The sequence below is a fragment of the Theropithecus gelada genome, chromosome 8, assembly GCF_003255815.1.
Source record: "Theropithecus gelada isolate Dixy chromosome 8, Tgel_1.0, whole genome shotgun sequence".
NCBI classification, from domain to species: domain Eukaryota; kingdom Metazoa; phylum Chordata; class Mammalia; order Primates; family Cercopithecidae; genus Theropithecus; species Theropithecus gelada.
In genome coordinates, this window is record NC_037676.1 from 140,355,122 (window position 1) to 140,377,177 (window position 22,056).

At 42.4% G+C, this 22,056-nt stretch overlaps 1 protein-coding gene across 3 annotated transcripts in view; it reads right to left on the reverse strand.

Moving 5' to 3' along the window:
- The window catches only part of FAM135B (family with sequence similarity 135 member B), a 354,279-nt gene that overhangs the window by 13,062 nt on the left and 319,161 nt on the right, over positions 1–22,056 (reverse strand). For all 3 annotated transcript variants that reach the window (XM_025394243.1, XM_025394242.1, XM_025394244.1), the window contains 3 exons: positions 8,210–10,235; positions 5,891–6,057; positions 3,030–3,121 (listed from right to left, as the gene is read on the reverse strand). In XM_025394243.1, coding sequence (XP_025250028.1) covers positions 3,030–3,121; positions 5,891–6,057; positions 8,210–10,235 — 2,285 coding nt within the window. The remainder of the gene's footprint in view (positions 1–3,029; positions 3,122–5,890; positions 6,058–8,209; positions 10,236–22,056) is intronic.

The following is a 22,056-nucleotide window of genomic DNA, read 5'->3' on the forward strand; positions in this document are numbered from 1 at the left end:
CTGATGTTAGGGCTACAGGATGAGATATGACCTCAGGACGAAAGACCCACAGGCTGGGGCTCTAAGGAAGAAACGTGGAGATGCTCAGGAACACTCAGCTGGGAGGGCGGCTGACAGTGAAGTAGCAAGCTTGTGGTGCCGACTGCCGCACCATGTGCCTGGAGTGTCAGCATGCAGCTGGGATTGCCGCCCCCGCTTCACAGAGGAGGAAATAGGCTCTGGGAGGGGAGGCCGCCTGTTCACCTCACATGACCCAGGGTTCACACCAAGACAGGCCTGACTCCAAAGGCCCTCCCCTTTCTGTGGCATAGCCTTTAGAGTATGCAGTCAGCTTTGGGAAGGATCGTAAAGTCACCCACGTCTTAGGATGGATAGTGGAAGGATCCAGGAGATGAAAGGAAGAGGAGGAACGCCACACAGGTCCTTGAATGTTTGAAGGGCAGCAACAAGGAAGATATATTAGATTGGTTTATATAACCTCAAGGGCTAACTTTTAGAAACATGATTTAGAGTCAAAGGGAAATAGATTTGGGGCCAATATCCAAAAACGTTTGAAAAGTCCCTCATATGTGGAGCTGTCCTATAACATCATGGGCTGCCAAGAGCTAGGAAAAGTGAGCAGAATGTCTCACAAATGTCCATCCAGTGAAGAAAGGAGTGCGTGTTGGGGGATAGGAGTGGTGAAGAGAAGACCTTTATGAGTTTCTGTCACCTGCCATCCAATGAGCTTTGAGGTGCAAGAGAATAAAGCATACTGCTAAGTCTCTAGACTTCCTGGAATAAGAAAGAACCATAAGCTCTTCTGCTTATGGGATCTGCGCCTTGGACCTGTTGCTTCCCACCTAAACCTCAGTCTCCTTATTTATTAAAGGGGGATAGCGTCGCTACCTCCTTAGTGCCATGTTAAAAATTAGATAAAATAGGACAGGTGCGGTGGCTCATGCCTGTAATCACAGCACTTTGGGAGGTCGAGGCAGGTGGATTACGAGGTCAGGAGATGAAGACCATCCTGTCTTACATGGTGAAGCCCCATCTCTACTAAAACTACAAAAAATTAGTTGGGTGTGGTGGCGCATGCCTGTAGTTCAGGAGGCTGAGGCAGGAGAAATGCTTGAACGCAGGAGGTGGAGGCTGCAGTGAGCTGAAGTTGCACCACTGCACTCCAGCCTTGGCGACAGAGTGAGACTCCGTCTCAAAAAAAAAAAAAAAAAAAAAAAAAAATTAGGTAACCTAAGAGAGATGCTGCTTTTTTTTCTCTAACTTTTCAGAGCCTATTTCCTCATCTATAAAATATTAATTCAACATATACATTATTTAAACAAATGGCTATAATTATGATGCCTGAGTTGACCATGATGAGCTATGCTTTGGAAATCACAGTAGGTTTAAAAGTAATACCAGGAACTCCCCAACCAAGGTGTTTAAAAGTATATTAATACATACTGAAAGTGGACCTGCTGATGAGACAACTTTCTTTTTTTTTTTTTTTTTGAGACGGAGTCTCGATCTGTCGCAAAGGCTGGAGTGCAGTGGTGCGATCTCGACTCACTGCAACCTCCGCCTCCTGGGTTCACTCCATTCTCCTGTCGAGTAGCTGGGACTACAGGTGCCTGCCTAAGTTTTTGTGTTTTTGTAGAGATGGGGTTTCACCATGTCAGCCAGGATGGTCTTGATCTCCTGACCTCGTGATCCGCCCACCTTGGCCTCCCAAAGTGCTGGGATTACACTGTGCTCGGCCAAGACAACTTTCAAAAAGTAACAATGTGTGCATAATCAGTACTGAATGGCCAACTCCTGCAATTAAGTGAATTGTGTAAAGGTCCAGCTCTAAAGATCTGAGGTTTCCAGGTTGAACCCAGCAGCCATGAAGCTGCATCAGAGAGTTGCTGGATGTGTACACCCGGACGGATTATTTCCTGACTGGCTCTCTCTTGCTAACAATTCTTATCTTCCCTGAAAAGAAAACCTCACTAGCACAAATCACAAACACAAAGTGAGCAAGTGCTGCTCACTCATTTCCCTGCTCCCTCCTCTGACTGGCCTGGTTATCCTCTTTTCTTTACTTTTCTTTTTTGATTTTTCTTTTCTTTTTTTTTTTTTGAAACAGCGCCTTGCTCTTTCACCCATGCTGGAGTGCAGTGGTGTGATCACAGTTCACTGCAACCTCGACCTCCTTGGGCTCACGTGATCCTCCCACCTCAGCCTCCTAAGTAGCTGGGAATATAGGCGCCCACCATCACACCAAGCTAATTTTTGTATTTTTTGTAGAGAAAGGGTCTCACTTTGTTGCCCAGGCTGTTTCTGAACTCCTAGGCTCAAGCGATCTGCCTGCCTCGGCTTCCCAAAGTGCTGGGATTATAGGTGCGAGCCACTGCGCCTGGCCATTCTCTCTTAGCACTGGGTCAGATTTGTTCATGTATTAAAGTTGGGTGCACACAGGAATTATCTTCCTGGAGATCACATATAGTATCCTCCTCTCCAGGACAGCCTGACATGGACCCTGCCTAACTCCCAGAAGCTCCGTCCCCTCTCCTGTGAGGAGATGGTGATATCAACGTGTGATAGAACTGCCATGAAGTTAAATGAGGAAACAGGTACAGAGTACGCAGATGCTCCAAAAAATCATTTTCTTCTCTCTTCCTCAACATCTATACCTCTGTGTACTGCATGGTGCACAACTTTGCATAGAGCAGGTGCCCAAGTAAAGGCAGCAGAACTGAGTGCCAACAGTTGGGAAGTGAGTCATTACCCAAATAACTTATGCTCTCACTTGCCACCCGCCCTAATGCCCTGTGAAGGCAAAGGCTCCAGTGAACTGATTCACATGTTCTCATTTCTTACCCTTTCCTCTCCCTCCCAAAATAAAACAGCACATCTTTTCTTTCCAACTCATCCAAATGCCTGGCCAGCATTTCTTTTCATGGTCTCCTCCTATCTGTGTGTGTCCATAAATTATCATGGTGTGTTGAGGAGGCTCATATAAGCATGCATCCAGGGTTCTTCCAGTTCTGATGTTTTTATCATCATACCTGATTCTTTTCAGACATCAGGAAGTCCAGTTTTCCTCCAGGGAGCCCCAGTTCTATGAAAGTCTTTACCAGTCGAAGGTCTGCACTGTTCCCTAAAAATGACAGATAACCCCGACCCCAGTCCCGTAGTTAGTTATATAAAATATTGACACACGAGGAATTTCTTTCTCTCTCCCTCTTCCCCCATTTCTACTAGGTTTTCTCAGTTTTGGTTAAGTAGTTAATATAAACAACTAAAACAGCTACAATCCCAGCTCTCCTGCCACCCCTCGGGCCCCCACACTCAGAGTCTGGTCCTTTCTAGCAGTCCCACCTCGATAGAGTTATCCCTGATCTGTGAGCATGTGACTTGTGAACACTCTGCATGCAGGAATGGTGGGAGGTACACCGCCTCCCCTTCTTCCACAACAAATCCCATTTTGCAAGTGGTTCTTTCGCATGGCTGATGGAGCACAGTGGGACCCCTACCAGCCCCATCTTCAGTTACTTGCTTAATAGAAGACTATCTAGTACTGCCATTTACAGGTAATCTGCAAGCCTCCCCCTACCTTCCAATTGGCCAATCATGGCACAGTGATCTAAATAGACTAGTACTGTCTCTTGGGAACAAAAGTCACAGCAAAGCAAGCTCTATGGAGGCACAGCAGTGAGCATCGGGGCAGAGGGATGAAAGGTTAAGAATGCAAGGCTATCAAGGCACGAAGAATACAGGAAATGCATTCCCAAAATAAAAGTCATGTGAAAAAAATGGATTTAATACAACAGAATAAGGTTTATATGCAAGTATAGTGACGCATAAATTTAATGTTGGTCGTACGGGTTCAATTATGTCTTAATAAATGTTTGTCCTATTTCTTGAAAGTTCCCTATAAAGGCCAGCAGTGGTGGCTCACACTTTGGGAGGCCAAGGCAGGTGGATCACCAGGTCAGATCAAAACCATCCTGGTTAACATGGTGAAATCTCGTCTCTACTAAAAATACAAAAAAATAGCTGGGTGTGGTGACGGGAGCCTGTAGTCCCAGCTACTTGGGAGGCTGAGGCAGGAAAGTAGCGTGAACCCGGGAGGCAGAGCTTTCAGGGAGCCGAGATCGTGCCACTGCACTACAGCCTGGGGGACAGAGCAAGACTCCACCTCAAAAAAATATAAATAAATAAATAAATAAATAAGTTCCCTGTAGAGTTGAAAGCTAGAAGCTGGTTATTTAGATATATAAATCACTTACTTTACCATGTAAATATGCCCCACAGGTCATATTTCCAAAATAGTCTGTAAACTGTGAGTGAAAATATCATTCTTTATGAAACTACCCAATGATTCAAAGGAGGGTGAACGTGCCACGTGGAATTGGGGGAAGTCCAGGTGTTCGGGGTTGTCCCTGATGCTTAAGGATGACTCAGATATGCCCAAACACCACCCATGTTGATGGCCTGTCAGAGTACATGCCCAAACTTGCAGGGTCACAGTCATAAAATGGTCATTTTTTTAAGGAAATCTCTGCATTTTGTGTTATGATGTTAATTATTGTTCATTCCCTCTTTCATTTTTGTCAGTAAAATTAGGCTCTTTGGTTCCACTGTTGCTATTGTTTGAAGCTCCCTAATGATATGCCAGGGCCTGCCTTAGGAAAACAAAAGCTGCAAGTGTTTATATTCAGCATAAAGTGTTAAGCAAGGGGTGGAAATGGCCCCCTCTCCTTCAGCTACTGAGGGAAAGAGAACTTTCTGCAACTTACAACTGTCTCAGAAAATATGATTTAATATGGTGTTCTTAATAAACTGAGAACATTTATAAGAATACAAATCTTGAGTTTTTTGTACAACATGAAGAGTTGTGTCAATATTCATAACTGTTATCAATGTGCTCAGCTCTCTGTTAATACACATAAGCCCTTGGAAATTGAATTTGAACAAGTGGATCCTGAAAATTCTGCAGAGTTTAGGCAGATGCACCTTGAAGTAGAGAACTCATCTTCCAAAGCACCCTGTGCTTGGTATCGGTTGTGGTTTTCATGACTTGCTGCCCAGTTGATAATGTGATCCACGGCTCCATTTTCTGACAGTACAAAATGGGTGAAGCCTCTCTATCTTTATAACATTCCTCATCTTTCACATGCATGATGGGAAAAATTGCCTATAGCCTGATCAGATGTCTTATTTTAACAAATATATTGAAAGTCTTATCTCATTTTACTCTAGTGTCATATACACGAGAGGTACAGACTGGTCATGCATGACATTGAGTTGATGAGTGAGAAAGTTTGTTTTGTTCCTGCAGATCCCAGAACCTAGCAAAGTCCCTGGTATAGAAAAAGTTTTCTATAAGTGGGAGGCAAATAAAAGTAGGTAGCAAAATGTTTGGGCCACTAACCTGAGCTCCTCAAAATGAATACATGTATTCATTCCTCTCCATTTCTTCCTTTATTCAGACCATTGTATTGACTCATGAATTCCATGAATTCATGGGTTCAAATTACTGTGTTCATGCATTTCATTAACATATTCATTCCCATAATATATTAATTCCATTAATTCATTCACTCCATTCATTCTTTTACTTTGTACACTTATTCTATGAATCATTTATTCCATTTATGTATGTATTGATTTATCCCATTCACTCCTTCACTACATTTATTCATTCATTCATGTATTTTATTTAGTTAACAGATTTTTTGGGACAGAGAGATATTTTCTTTAAGAGCAAGGCCATATCACTTCCTTAGATTCATCGTAATTACTATCATTCCATAGTTGCTAATAGAACATTCTGTTGAATGAATGTCTCATCTAAATTAATGCATAAATATTATAAGTTGTATATATGACAGAATTTGGGAAGAAAACTTGTTTTAGAACTCACCATCCAGGCCATGGACACAGACAACCAGGTGAATTCCATCTTCCAAATTTTCTTCCTCTTCCTCTGGTGGGAAATATGGTATATCAGAAGCTAGTACAGTTAAGTCACTGTACAGAAATCCTTCAATCTTCAGTTCTTTTTTAAATTTTTCTTTGGCCTGATAAAAACTGGAGAATACACTAATTAATCACAAGCCAAGCTGTGTGTTTCATGTTGAACAGGAAATGAGCTGGGCTGGTATGTAGGAGGGCTGAGCACCCACAGGCAAAGTGCCTGCTGAGTGGCAATCGCTGACTTGAGCCCCCAGGGGACATACTAGTGAGTGAAGCTTTGTTCTGAACAAGGAGGCAGGAAAGCACTCTATGAAAACCAAAGCCTCTATGGGTTTTGGTTCTGCAGATGCTTATGTGATTCCTGCATTGAACAGGAGACAGAATGACAGGATATCAAAGATTCTACCCAGCTCCAAGGCCCCATGCAATCTTTAAAAAGTGAAAGTTTCTTGACTTGATTGACACCCAGGCCCACCATGGCTTGGCCTTCCCCTGCTTCTCCAGCATCACTCCTCACCACTCCCAGCCTCCATAAATAACACATTTCTTATCATTTTCTGCATGAACTACATGTCTTGGCTTTACTTAGATGCCTTGGTGCACGAGGGCCTGTGTGCCTGAAATGCCTGTCTCACTTGGCTATGATGCTCTTTGGTTACCTGGCAAGATGATGGTTAAGGGACTGGACCCTGGAGTCAGACTGCCAAGGTCAGAATCTCAAATTTGACACTTACTATTTCTTGTTATTATCTGTTATTAGCCTCATCATCATCATCATCATCATCGTCTCTTATACTTTCTTCTCAGAGTAGATGCCATCTTCTTTAGGAAGCTTTGCCTGGCCACTATCCCTATTCACACTCATTTCCCCAAGCCAAATTAGGTGCTTTTCCTTCTGGCTTCACCATGCACACATGAAACATCATATTTACCCAGTCACTGCCCTCATCTACTTTTCTCATGTGTCTGTCTCTCCGTTAGACTGCAGATACAATAAAAGCAAGGGAACCCCTGGCCAGGCAGGTACTGGACAGCATCTGCTATGTCTGCTGTGTACTCACTGAATTAATGACAAGTACCATATGATAGGTATTTAATATTCTTTATAAAACAAAAAAACCAATGTTTACCTGCCTGTGGCAATTTCTTTTGGAGACACCATTAATATGTAACTCTTTAGCATTTTGCAGAAGGATAAAGAAGATGGGATGTTTTGATAAAGTGATTCTATTATATACATAATCAGATATACAGTTTACAGATGGGAGAACATTGTGAATACAAGCCCAATACAAGGATGAAGAAATGAATTCTGGCATTACAAAGGTAAACTTAAAAGCCCCACAATGTTAAAGGGTGTTTGGGAGTCAAATCTGATGAAGAATTGTATTCCTCAAAGGCTCTTAAGGTACTCCCCTTTCAAAATATGAAAAGGTAGAGGTACAATGATATTCATAAGAGAGTTATAATATTCATAATAAAAACTGAACAAAATTGGCGGGGTGCGGTGGCTCATGCCTGTAATCCCAGCTCTTTGAGAGGCCCAGGCGGGCAGATCAAGAGGTCAAGAGGTCGAGACCATCCTGACCAACATGGTAAAACCCCATCTCTACGAAAAGTACAAAAATTAGCTGGGCGTGGTGGTGGGTGCCTGTAGTCCCAGCTACTTGGGAGGCTGAGGCAGGAGAATTACTTGAACCCAGGAGGTGGAGGTTGTAGTGAGCCAAGATTGAGCCACTGCACTCCAGCCTGGTGACAGAGCGAGACTCTGTCTCAATCAATCAATCAATCAATCAATCGTTAAAATTTAAAGGTTCATTTGTAAAGAATTTGGTTAACAAATCATGGTATATTCATGCAACAGAATGTTGTGTAATTATTAAAATGATGATGCAAACATAGATATTTCTAATATATTATTAAATTAAACATTTACAATTGCCATTTATACAGAATGGTCTCATTTTTGTATAAAAAGCATAAATAGATATAGATTCACATAGAAAAAATGCAGAAGAATATACACCGTGGTTACATTTGGAGGTAGACTTATTGACCATTTTTACTTCCTTACAGCATTCTGCATTTTTAATTCATATAATATGAATTAAATATATGATATGTTATCTATAATATGATATATTACCTTATTTAAATCAGAAAATCACAGATATCTAAATTTTGAAATAGTATGCATGAAATGGAGAAATATGTGGAAAAATTTAAAAGACTGTTGTGGGAAAGGTAAGCCCATCAGCCAGCTTACCTAAACATCCTTTCACTGACTTCCTCATCCAACGTGCTGGAATGGGTAGAAACAACTCCAAAGGATCCCAAAGGCTGATGGGTGATGGGAAACAGGGTCTGTTTGGAAGAGAATCCAGCCCTGGCAGGGGTCTCCTTGGGCACAGATGAGAAAGGGAGACAGGTGGCAGTGCAAGACACAGATAAGTTCACAACTTCCACAGCCTTCAGACTGTCCAGAGTGAAGGTCTCTGCAGAGGTCAGATGGGACCCCATGATGGAAGTGCCTGCCTTCAGCTCTTGGTTTTTCAAAACCTGGGAATGAATGGAATGGGTCACAGTGGGGCACACAGTGCCTGCTTTATGTTTAGCCTCCGGGAAGGCATTCACTCCTCTATTAAATGCTGTGTCATCCATAGTGCAAGGTGAACCGCTTTGGCTTTGCTGGCCTGTTGAGTTCATGTTGATGGCATCAGCAGCTGATGTATAGCTCAATTCAGGCACCTGATGTTGAGAGAGACCCTCAACCTCTGAGATGCCACTGTTGGAAAGAGCTGGCTGACCCACATTCAAGTCTTTAGGTATGCCCTTTGGGGTTTCCACAAGTGCTCTAGGAAGAGATCTGGTCCTGGGGTTTTCAAGTGCTATGACACGTGGTATTTTTAAATTAAGACCTTTGGTTTCAACACCTGGAGTGTTCTCAGTCCTGCCATCAGGAAGGCAGTGTCCTTGATCATCAAACTGCTTCCCTTTCCCTTTGGGAATGTCTATGTATCCAGGGCCCTGCTGGTTGTCAGCATCTAAAACTATCTCTACCAGGGGATGGTCCTCTCCAGCATCCTGTGTTCCAGAGTCACCAGAAAGTTGAGAGCGAGGTCCTGGGGAACCTTGGCTCTTGCTGTGCATATCTGAAGGTTCAGCAAAACTTCCACCTTGCTGCTTGGTGTCTGCATCTTCAGCAGCCTCCTCTGGGCTACTGATATGGGGAGCAGATACAGACTTGGTTAACTTAGTGAGTGCCACCTCCCGCTCATCCTCCTCAAAAGGTAAAGAGCTAATGGAGGTGAGAGAAGCCTGGATGCCACTTGGCAAACTCGTGTTACTTTCTGTGTGCCCACCCTCTAGGGAGTTCCGGTGGAGGGCATGTCTTCGAACAAATGGGTGCAAGACTTCCCGATCACTGGGCAACTCCAGAGCCCTGCTTCGGGCCTCCGACCAGGCAACGGAGCTTGGCTCACTCTCAATGCCTGAATCCGATATGATGGATGAAGATCTCTTGATGACCCCGGATAGCACTGAGAGTTCCTCCTGCTCTTCTGTGTGAGAGTCCTTTAGGGAAGACCTAATATCTAAGGGCTCCCTCACAGTAGAATTTAGTGTATCACAGGGCTCAGAGGGGGTGAGTTTCAAGCTTAGCAGCACCATCTTCCCCTCTTGATCTATTCCCTTTCCTAGAGTACTTAATTCATGGAGAGTTGTTTTGTCTGAAGAGATGGCATTTTGGTGACTTCCACCTACTACCACTTTGCTTGGCCCAGTCCTGTCTAATCCATATTTATCTCTAGAGCTCCTATTCTCATGCTGAGCATTGAAGGCCACCAGGGGTTCAGCTCTGGAGGGGTTCTTATTGCTAGATTTTACATCAATGTAGGTCAGCACTGGGGCCTGTCCATCCTCTGGGCCTGGACTCCTTCTAGAAGTATCCACATCTGCCATTGGGTGTGTCCCAGCATCAGATGTTTGGCCAGTCCAACATTCATCCTCAGGCACACCTGTTTTGTTTTGAAATTCACCAATTGTTATATACACCTGAGATTCAGAGCACACATCCATATGCTTTTGTGTGGCCACATTCTCAGCCAGCTCTGGACACTTTATAACTTCTTCATCAGAATCCATTTGGGATGGTTTTATGGTAGACAAGACAAGGTCTTCCCTAAAAGATAAATTGCCATTTACTATACAGTTATCTTCTTTCTCTTTTAGATTCATTATTGTAGGACTTGTCACTGGAACATCAAAATTAGGATAAACACTCAAGTTATGCCCTATGGGAAAAAAAAGAAAGAAAATTATATTATAGCATAAGAATCTATGTTTACATGTTATCCAAGTGTCTAACTGTATAATAAAAAATTTGGCTTTGAGGACTTGGTTCCAAGATGGCTGAATAGAACAGTTCCAATCTACAGCTCCCAGCATGAGTGATGCAGAAGATGGGTGATTTCTGCATTTCCAACTGAAGTACTGAGTTCATCTCACTGGCACTTGTTGGACAGTGGGTGCAGCCAACGGAGTGTGAGCTGAAGCAGGGTGGGGCATCACCTCACCTGGGAAGCACAAGGGGTCAGGGAATTCCCTTTCCTAGCCAAGGGAAGCCAAGACAGATGGTACCTGGAAAATCAGGACACTTCCACCCTAATACTGTGCCTTTCTAATCATCTTAGCAAACAGCACACCAGAGATTATATCCTGTGCCTGGTTCGGAGGGTCCTACACCCATGGAGCCTCGCTCACTGCTTGCACAGCAGTTTGAGATCAAACTTCAAGGTAGCAGCGAGGCTGGAGGAGGGGCGTCTACCATTGCTGAGGCTTGAGTAGATAAACAAAGCAACCAGGAAGCTTGAACTGGGTGGAGCCCAATGCAGCTCAAGGAGGCCTGGCTGCCTCTGTAGACTCACCTTCTGGGGGCAGGGCATAGCTGAACAAAAGGCAGCAGAAACTTCTGCAGACCTAAACATCCCTGTCTGACAGCTTTGAAGAGAGTAGTGGTTCTCCCAGCATGGAGTTTGAGATCTGAGAATGGACAGACTGCCTTCTCAAGTGGGTCCCTGACCCCTGAGTAGCATAAGTGGGAGGCACCTCCCAGTAGGGGCTGACTGACACCTCATACAGCCAGGTGCCCCTCTGAGACGAAGCTTCCAGAGGAAGGATCAGTCAGCAACATTTGCTGTTCTGCAATATATGCTGTTCTGCAGCCTGCGCTGGTGATACCCAGGCAAACAGGGTCTGGAGTGGACCTCCAACAAACTCCAACAGACCTGCAGCTGAGGGTCCTGACTGTTAGAAGGAAAACTAACAAACAGAAAGGATATTCACACCAAAACCCCATCTATACGTCACAATCATCAAAGACCAAAGGTAGATAAAACCACAAAGATAGGGAGAAACCAGAGCAGAAGAGCTGAAAATTCTAAAAATCAGAGCACCTCTTCTCCTCCAAAGGAATGCAGCTCCTTGCCAGCAATGGAACAAAGTTGGACGGAGAATGACTTTGAAGAGTTGATGGAAGTACGTTTCAGATGATCGGTAATAACAAACTTCTCCAAGCTAAAGGAGGATGTTCGAACCCATCGCAAAGAAGCTAAAAACCTTGAAAAAAGATTAGATGAATGGCTAACTAGAATAAACAGCAGAGAGAAGACCTTAAATGACGTGATGGAGCTGAAAACCATGGCATGAGAACTATATGATGCATGCACAAGCTTCAGTAGCCGATTCGATCAAGTGGAAGAAAGGGTATCAGTGACTGAAGATCAAATGAATGAAATGAAGTGAGAAGAGAAGTTTAGAGAAAAAAGAGTAAAAAGAAATGAACAAAGCCTCCAAGAAATATGGGACTATGTGAAAAGACCAAATCTACATCTGATTGGTGTACCTGAAAGCGACAGGGAGAATTGAACCAAGTTGGAAAACACTCTTCAGGATACTATCCAGGAGAACTTCCTCAACCTAGTAAAGCAGGCCAATATTCAAATTCAGGAAATATGGAGAACTCCACAAAGATACTCCTCGAGAAGAGCAACTCCAAGACACAAAATTGTCAGATTCACCAAAGTTGAAATGAAGGAAAAAATGTTAAGGGCAGCCAGGATGGAGGTCAGGTTACCCACAAAGGGAAGCCCATCAGACTAACAGTGGATCTCTCGGCAGAAACTCTATAAGCCAGAAGAGAGTGGGGGCCAATATTCAGCATTCTTAAAGAAAAGTATTTTCAACCCAGAATTTCATATCCAGCCAAACTAAGCTTCATAAGTGAACAAGAAATAAAATCCTTTACAGACAAGCAAATGCTGAGACATTCTGTCACCACCAGGCCTGCCTTGCAAGAGCTCCTGAAGGAAGCACTAAACATGGAAAGGAACAACTGGTACTAGCCACTGCAAAAACATGCCAAATTGTGAAGACCATCCATGCTAGGAAGAAACTGCATCAACTAATGAGCAAGATAACCAGCTAACATCATAATGACAGGATCGAATTCACACATAACAATAGTAACCTTAACTGTAAACGGGCTAAATGCTCCAATTAAAAGACACAGACTGGCAAATTGGATAACGAGTCAAGACCCATCAGTGTGCTGCATTCAGGAGACCCATCTCATGTGCAGAGAAGACACATAGGCTCAAAATAAAGGGATGGAGGAAGATCTACCAAGCAAATGGAAAACAAAAAAAAAGCAGGGGTTGCAATCCTAGTCTCTGATAAAACAGACTTTAAACCAACAAAGATCAAAAGAGACAAAGAAGGCCATTACATAACGGTAAAGGGATCAATTCAACAAGAAGAGCTAACTATCCTAAATATATATGCACCCAATATAGGAGCACCCAGATTCATACAGCAAGTCCTTAGAGACTTACAAAGACAAATAGACTCCCACACAATAGTAATGGGAGATTTTAACACCCCACTGTCAACATTAGACAGATCAATGAGACACAAAGTTAACAAGGATATCCAGGAATTGAACTCAGTTCTGCACCAAGCAGAACTAATAGACATCTACAGAACTCTCCACCCAAAAGCAACAGAATATACATTCTTCTCAGCACCACATCACACTTATTCCAAAATTGACCACATAGTTGGAAGTAAAGCACTCCTAGTAAATATAAAAGACCAGAAATTACCACAAACTGTCTCTCAGACCATAGTGCAATCAAATTAGAACTCAGGATTAAGAAACTCACTGAAAACCACCCAACTACATGGAAACTGAACAACCTGCTCCTGAATGACTACTGGGTACATAACGAAATGAAGGCAGAAATAAAGATGTTCTTTGAAACCAATGAGAACAAAGACACAACATATCAGAATCTCTGGGACACATTTAAAGCAGTATGTAGAGGGAAATTTATAGCACTAAATGCCCACAAGAGAAAGCTGGGAAGATCTAAAATTGACACTCTAACATCACAATTAAAAGAACTAGAGAAGCAAGAGCAAACATATTCAAAAGCTAGCAGAAGCCAAGAAATAACCAAGATCAGAGCAGAACTGAAGAAGACAGAGACACAAAAAACCCTTCAAAAAATCAATGAATCCAGGAATTGGTTTTTTGAAAAGATCAACAAAATTGATAGACCACTAGCAAGACTAATAAAGAAGAAAAGAGAGAAGAATCAAATAGATGCAATAAAAAATGATAAATGGGATATCGCCACCGATCCCACAGAAATACAAACTACCATCAGAGAATACTATAAACACCTCTATACAAATAAACTAGAAAATCTAGAAGAAATGAATAAATTCTTGGACACATACACCCTCCCAAGACTAAACCAGGAAGAACTTGAATCCCTGAATAGACCAGTAACAGGTTCTGAAATTGAGGCAATGATTAATAGCCTACCAACCAAAAAAAGTCCAGGACCAGACGGATTCACAGCCAAATTCCGCCAAAGGTACAAAGAGGAACTGGTACCATTCCTTCTGAAACTATTCCAATCAATAGAAAAACAGGGAATCCTTCCTAACTCATTTCATGAGGCCAGCATCATCCTGATACCACAGCCTGGCAGAGACACAACAAAAAAAGAGAATTTTAGACCAATATCCCTGATGAACATCGATGCAAACATCCTCAATAAAATACTGGCAAACCAAATCCAGCAGCACATCAAAAAGTTTATCCACCATGATCAAGTTGGCATCATCCCTGGGATGCAAGGCTGGTTCAACATTCGCAAATCAATAAATGTAATCCATCATATAAACAGAACCAATAAATGGGGAAAGGATTCCCTATTTAATAAATGGTGCTGGGAAAATTGGCTAGCCATGTGTAGAAAGCTGAAACTCGATCCTTTCCTTACACCTTATACAAAAATTAGTTCAAGATGGATTAAACACTTAAATGTTATACCAAAAACCATAAAAACCCTGGAAGAAAACCTAGGCAATACCATTCAGGACATAGGCATGGGCAAGGACTTCATGACTAAAACACCAAAAGCAATGGAAACAAAAGCCAAAATAGACAAATGGGATCTAACTAAACTAAAGAGCTTCTGCAAGCAAAAGAAACTATCATCAGAGTGAACAGGCAACCTACAGAATGGGAGAAAGTTTTTGCAATCTACCCATCTGACAAAGGGCTAATATCCAGAATCTACAAAGAACTTAAACAAATTTGCAAGAAAAAATCAAACAACTCCATCAAAAAGTGGGCAAAGGATATGAACAGACACTTTTTAAAGAAGACATTTATGTAGCCAACAGACACACGAAAAAATGCTCATCATCCCTGGCCATCAGAGAAATGCAAATCAAAACCACAATGAGATACATCTCACACCAGTTAGAACAGCGATCATTAAAAAGTCAGGAAACAACAGGTGCTGGAGAGGATGTGGAGAAATAGGAACACTTTTACACTGTTCGTGGGACTGTAAACTAGTTCAACCCTTGTGGAAGACAGTGTGGCGATTCCTCAAGGATCTAGAACTAGAAATACCATTTGACCCAGCCATCCCATTACTGGGTATATACCCAAAGGATTATAAATCATGCTGCTATAAAGACACATGCCCATGTATGTTTATTGCGGCACTATTCACAATAGCAAAGACTTGGAACCAACCCAAATGTCCATCAGTGATAGACTGGATTAAGAAAATGTGGCACATATACACCATGGAATACTATGCAGCCATAAAAGAGGATGAGTTCATGTCCTTTGTAGGGACATGGATGAAGCTGGAAACTATCATTCTGAGCAAACTATCACAAGGACAGAAAACCAAACACCACATGTTCTCACTCATAGGTGTGAAATGAACAATGAGAACACTTGGACACAGGGTGGGGAACATCACACACCAGGGCCTGTTGTAGGGTGGGGGGAGGGGGGAGGGATAGCATTAGGAGATACGTCTAACATAAACGACAAGTTAATGGGTGCAGCACACTAACATGGCACATGTATACATATGTAACAAACCTGCACGTTGTGCACATGTACCCTAGAACTTAAAGTATAATTAAAAAAAAAAAAGAATTTGACATTTTTTCATTCCTAATTCCTAAGAGATAGTCTCTAGATTCTTAGAATTTCTCAAATGATAATAGTCTCTTTGTTATTTACAGGGTCTTGACAATGTTTGCTAACCAGGGACTCATGGTGAATCCCTAAACACTTTATGCTAATAAGTTAGATCAGGATAGAGGTTGGCCATGCTGGAAAGACCAATAATGTGACTAGACAGTTAAGACATTCAGTCAAGTAATATCAGCCTGATTTCTGGGAAAGAGTGACCTGGAGATTGATTTTGGTCACAACGAACCCCCGATAAAAACTCTGAATTCTGAGGCTTAGGTGAGTGTCTCTGGTGATGACACAGACCGGTGTGCCTGGAGGGTGGTAAGTCCTGAGGGCACAGAATGTTTATGTCTGAGGGCCCTCAGACCTCATCCTATGGATCTCCTTTTTAACCGGATGTTGTATCTTTTATAATAAAAATGCAATTATATGTACGATGCTTTCCTGAGTTCTGGGAGTCATTCTAACAAATTATTGAACCTGAGGGGTTATGGAAACCCACAATTTGCAGCCAGTTGTTCAGAATATGGGTGGCCTGGGAACCCCTGAGCTGATGTCTGGTTTTATTTATTTATTTATTTATTTATTTACTTTTTCTTTTGAGATGGAGTCTCGCTCTGTGGCCCAGGCTGGAGTGCAGTGTCTCCATTTCAGCTCACTGCAATCTTCACTCCCAGGTTCAAGTGATTCTCCTGTCTCAGCCTCCCAAGTAGCTGGGATTACAAGCACATGTCACTATGCCTGGCTAATTTTATTTTTTTATTTTTTTATTTTAGTGGAGATGGGGTTTCACCATGTTGCCCAGGCTGGCCTCAAACTCCTGAGCTCAGGCAATCCACCCGTCTCGGCCTCCCAAAGTGCTGGGATTACAGGCGTGAGCCACCGTGACCAGCCTGGTGTCTGGTATTTAAAGGTAAAGTTCATCGAGGATTCTGCCCTTAGATGGTGAAGTTTGACCTCTGGGTAGTGTCAGAATGGTACTGCACAAACAAAAAGCTGTCAAAACCTGTCATCCTTTTACTTTTAACTTATCAAAGTATGTGTAATAATCCCCACTTGTAAATATTAAAGCATTTCTCCATCTTATGCACAATATTTACAGAGTAAAAGACAGCTTTAGAGCCAGAAAAGCCTGCTTTTCAATTCTGACATTGCCATTTACCCAGCGACAAGACCTTGGACAATTATGGAACTCAAATAAGCTCTTATCCTATTAGAGGTCACTGTCCTCAACTCTACAATGGGAAGATTCAAAGTAAACTTCATGCTCTATAGTCATAAGTCAAAGTAGAGTTATGATACAAGATGATGTTACACCTGGGGAAGACAGATTTCTACTTTCTCAGAAAAATACTGCCAAGCTTCAATTTTGTTAAGAGAAACTCTCCTTTGAGGCATTCAGACCACAGGAAAGCTCCCGGAATCATTGTGATCTTCATAATCAGATAGTGGGGAGCCAAAGATGATCTTTTCCTATTTTTATTTAGGTAAGTCATTCTCTCTCTCAAGCTTTTGTCTCTTCTTTCCTTTCTTCTCTCCCCCTTACTCTCTGCCTCCCTCCCTTCTAAGAATTCGTAACTGTACAAAAACAATAACCTCTCATGTCTGTCTGTATCATGGCTCTCATGAAATAGTCGTGTGACATGTTATTCAATTTACATATACAGCAAACAAAAAAAGGACTGGATTTTTATTTTCTTTAAAAAGTTTAAATCCTCCACATGGTCTTAGTAGAAGTTAAATCAATGCAATCACTATTGAATGTGATCATGAAGTAAACCACTGAGACACTACTTACAGACTGCAGGCAGCATTAAGACATGATGCCTTGGAATGAAGTTTATGATTGCAGCAAGGAAATAATGGATCTCTTCCTTACCAGGGCACATTCTTTGCATCTTGAGCAACTGTGAACAAATTCCCCTCTCTCTATGATATCCTGCCCACAACCTACCACAAGTTAGACATTCTCTAACAAATTCTGAGCCTCCTTTCTAGATACATGCAGTGATGCAGTGTGATATATCCTATTGCCATACTATGATCTGTTTGTGCATCTGTTGTCAAGTCTAGAGAGAAGAGTTGGTGTTTTGTGAATTTCTATAGCCCCAAGGCTAGCATCATGGCTAGTACATAGGTGATGAATTGAGAATAGAACAGAAATCCAACAAAACAAATAATAATATGCTCATTATTGTTTGCATTGGCTTGAAAAAATGTTGCTTCAATATCATTTAGTCCCACAAACAGTACTTTGACATATTCTATGTGAAAAGTCCCTCTCCTAGGCAGTGGCTTAGGAGGAGGGAAAGTGAGTACTAGTTATAACAGTGAACCAAGCTCTGCCTTTAAGGAATTTGCAAAATGTTGGGAAATATACACAGATACAGCTATCTCTTCTGCCAAAATAATGTGCACTATGGCAAAACAATGAAGATAGTAAAAAGACTAGTGGTTGCCAGGCACTGGGGAGAAGGCAAGATAAATAGGCTAAGCACTGAGGATTTTTTTGAGCAATGGAACTACTGTGTATTGTGCTATAAGAATGGATGCACATCACTCATTATACGTCTGTCCAAACCCATAGAATGTGCAACATGAAGAAGGAACCCTCGTGCAAACTAGGAACTTTGGGTGATATGACGTGTCAATAGAGTTTCATCTGCTGTAACAAAGGCACCTCTCAGGTGGGAGATGTTGATAATGAAGAAGGCTGTGCATGTGAGGGCGCAGGAGGTACGTAGGAAATCTCTGTATCTTCCTCTTTATTTTCCTTTACTGGGAACCTGAAATGCTCTTTTAAAAAGTCTTTAAAAAATAAAAAAAGAATGGGACTGCTGGGGAATATGAAATGAACTTCTTCAGAAAAGGAGGGAGTGAGCCACACTAAGCACAGGGAACAGCACGGGCAAAGGCCCAGAAGGCTGGGCACACTCTGCTCCAGGTTTGGTTCATTCCCATGTGGATGGTACAAGAGTGAGGTGTTGGGGGTATGGAGTCAGACAGAGAGAGAGAACCCATGCCATAGATGAACTTGAATGCCTTGTATAAATGAGTCATCTGGTCTTTATACCACAGGTCATAGATTCTTGGAATTAAAAAAAAAAAAAAACATTTACCAAATTCAACACGGACAGCCAAGACAGGAAACAGAAAGTGCATGAAGTAAGTCAGTTGCCAAAATAGGAAATAATTAGTTTCACTATTGTAATTATAGAAAAATGAAAGTAGCAAAGGATCTAATTGAAAGAGAATGGATTTAGAGTCAAATACTAATGAATAGTGTTAGTTAACATGCATTCAGAATGCCTTTATGCCAGTTGCTCTTTTAAGTGTGTTATGGACTGATCAATCCACTAGTCACAGCAATCCTGGGGAGGAGAAACTCTAACCCCTTTTGCCTAATTTCACACAGTTAATAATCGTTAGGGGGAAAGACTCAAAACCAGACAATCTGACAATCTGGCCAACTCTTCAGGTTTTAGGCGAACCTCCCAATTGTCTTAGAATAGAGAGGCATGGTGTGGGTGTTGGGGGAGCAGAGACAAAGACAGATTTTGCAGAGTGTCTGGCACATGGCATATGTTTAGGCCATGTGATATGGTTTGGCTGTGTCCCTACCCAAATCTTACGTTGAATTGTAGCTCCCGTAATTCCCCGATGTTGTGGGAGGGACCTGGTGGGACATAATTGAATCATGGGGGCAGCTTCCCCCATCTGTTCTCGTGCTAGTGAATATATCTCACAAGATCTGATGGTTTCATGAGGGGAAAACCCTTTCACTTGGCTCTCATTCTCTCTTTGCCTGCTGCCACGTAAGACGTGCCTTTCACCTTCCACCATGTGATGCCTCCCTAGCCACATGGAACTGTGAGTCCATTAAACCTCTGTTTCTTTGTAAGTTACCCAGTCTCGGGTATGTCTTTATCAGCAGTGTGAGAACATACTAATACACCCTGGTACTGTCACAGACCATGAAGACATGCTATTATGGCTTTCCTTAGTTGTTTTTTCTTTTTAGAGATAGGGTCTTACCTGTCACCCAGGCTGGAGTGCAGTGACAGGAGGCACAGTCATAGCTCACTGTAGCCTCTAACTCCTGGGCTTAAGCAAACCTCCCTCCTCAGTCTCTCGAGAAGTTTGGACTACAGGTGTGAGCTGCCGTGCCCAGCAAATGCTATTATTTTCACATAGAAATGGAAATCTTTTATTTCCCTTTTTCCCTTACACTGGACGAATGGAATATAATTGTATCTGATAACGTCACGGCAGGGTATAAATATTAAGGTCACTGGGTTCTTGAGGGAAGAGAAAATAGTTCTTTATCACTCATGCTTTTGATCTGAGGTTAAAGAATCATCAGAATACTTTGTGAGAGACCAAGGAGTTCAAGAGAAGCTTTCAGTTTGGAGTAGGGGTACAGTTATTTCTGTAAAAGTAGTATGGGGGATACAGAAGGCTCAGGTCAGAGGTCCGTGGCGAGAAGACTGGAGGAGAGAGATCCGCCTCTGAGAGTGACTGCCTTTGTTCTTCCAGGAAGATGAGTGCACCTGCACTGTGCAGGAGTCCCAGCCTCAAGCTCAACACAGAAGCTGCAAGGAGAGGCTGATCCTAAAATATGACATTTTGCAAGGAAAATATCTTGAGGCCCCCAAAATCACTAAGCTAAAGAGAAAAGCCAAACTAGGAACTGCTTAAGGCAAACCTGCCTCCCATTCTATTCAAAGCTATCCCTTTGCTCACTGAGATAAATGCATATCTGATTACCTCCTTTAGAAAGGCTAATCAGAAACTCTGACGAATGCAACCATCTGTCTCTTATCTACCTATGACCTGAAAGCCCCCTCCCAGCTTCGAATTGTCCCGCCTTTCAAGACCGAACCAGTGTTCATCTTACATATCTTGATTGATGTCCCATGTCTCCCTAAAATGCATAAAACCAAGCTGTGCTCTGACCACCTTGGTTACATGTCATCAGGACCTCCTGAGGCTGTGTTATGGGCCTGTGTCCTCAACCTTGTCAAAATAAACTTTCTAAATTAACTGAGACCTATCTCAGGTTTTTGGGATTCACAACATAAATATGGATAACCAATGGGTTAGAGCAACTTGCAGGTTTGGACAATCCTAGAAAGACTTCCCCCAACCATGTCTTGTTGCTGTTTGACTCCAGGGCACTGACGTGAGAGGTAGTGAGAAAGGAGTGGGCAGAGAAGCCCCAGAAAGACTGCGGTTGATTTTCCAGCTGATGTTGCAGGATGGAGGCACAGAGAGGGAATGAATTTATTTATTTACTTAATTGATTTTTTTTTTTTTTTTTGAGGCGGAGTTTCACTCTTATTGCCCAGGCTGGAGTGCAATGGCGCGATCTTGGCTCACCACAACCTCTGCCTCCCAGGTTCAAGCAATTCTCCTGCCTCAGCCTCCCGAGTAGCTGGGATTACAGGCATGTGCCACCACACCCAGCTAATTTTGTATTTTTAGTAGAGATGGAGTTTCTTCGTGTTAGTCAGCCTGGTCTCGAACTCCCGACCTCAGGTGATCCACCCGCCTCGGCCTCCCAAAGCGCTGGGATTACAGGTGTGAGTCACCGTGACCAGCCAAGGGAATGCATTTATTTAAAAAATAGAGGTATGTGATATAACTGCACCTGTGAGTTGAGGGACTGAGATTCATATTCACAAGAATGTATGTTAATATGTGCAGAAAAAAGACTGGAAGACAATCTGCAACAAAACCTAATAATGATAATACTAGAGGTTCTGATAGTGGGCGATTAATTTAAATTTCTTCTCCAACAGTTCAGATTCTCTGTAGTTAAATCATATAACTCTGATGAAGTTGCACTTACATATTAGTATACATGCATACCTACATATGCATACATACACATACATATATATGCAAACACACATACATACATGCACACACACACACCCCCCACAGAAGAAACCGTCTCAGTGTCATGTTTTAAACTTGTTTTGACTAGTTGGTTTGGAGGCTCTCTGGCGTGTACACTTTATAACTGCCATACACTGTGCTGACACTAGATGTCAGGGTATAACTGAGAACCAAATAACCGTATGTTTGCAAGGTTGCCCTGCCCTTGGAAGTCTCTTGGATTTTTAAAATATCCTACAAGTCTCAGGTAGCAGAATCTTTGAAATTTAGCCATTTTAAAGCATCCTTTAAATGATGGGCACTTAAACACGATGATTTAAAACTCCTTGCACAGACAGCGAGGCAGAGCACGGACTTTGGAATCGGAGCGAGTTGGCTTTGAACATTGGCTTTAATAAGCCTTGTGATCTTTAATCAATTATTATACTTAGTGCCTCAGATTCTCTCTGTGGCATTGAGCTTGTGAGTTTGTTTATGGGATTAAAGAGGGAAAGTATCTACAACCTCCAGCATAGAGCCTGATGTTTTTCTGATCCTCAAAGGGAGCACAGGACGATTTAGCTTTTGGGTTTCCAGGAGCGGGGCCATGTGGGTCAGGACAAGAAACGAACCTTGACCTCTTGCCCAGGGCACTT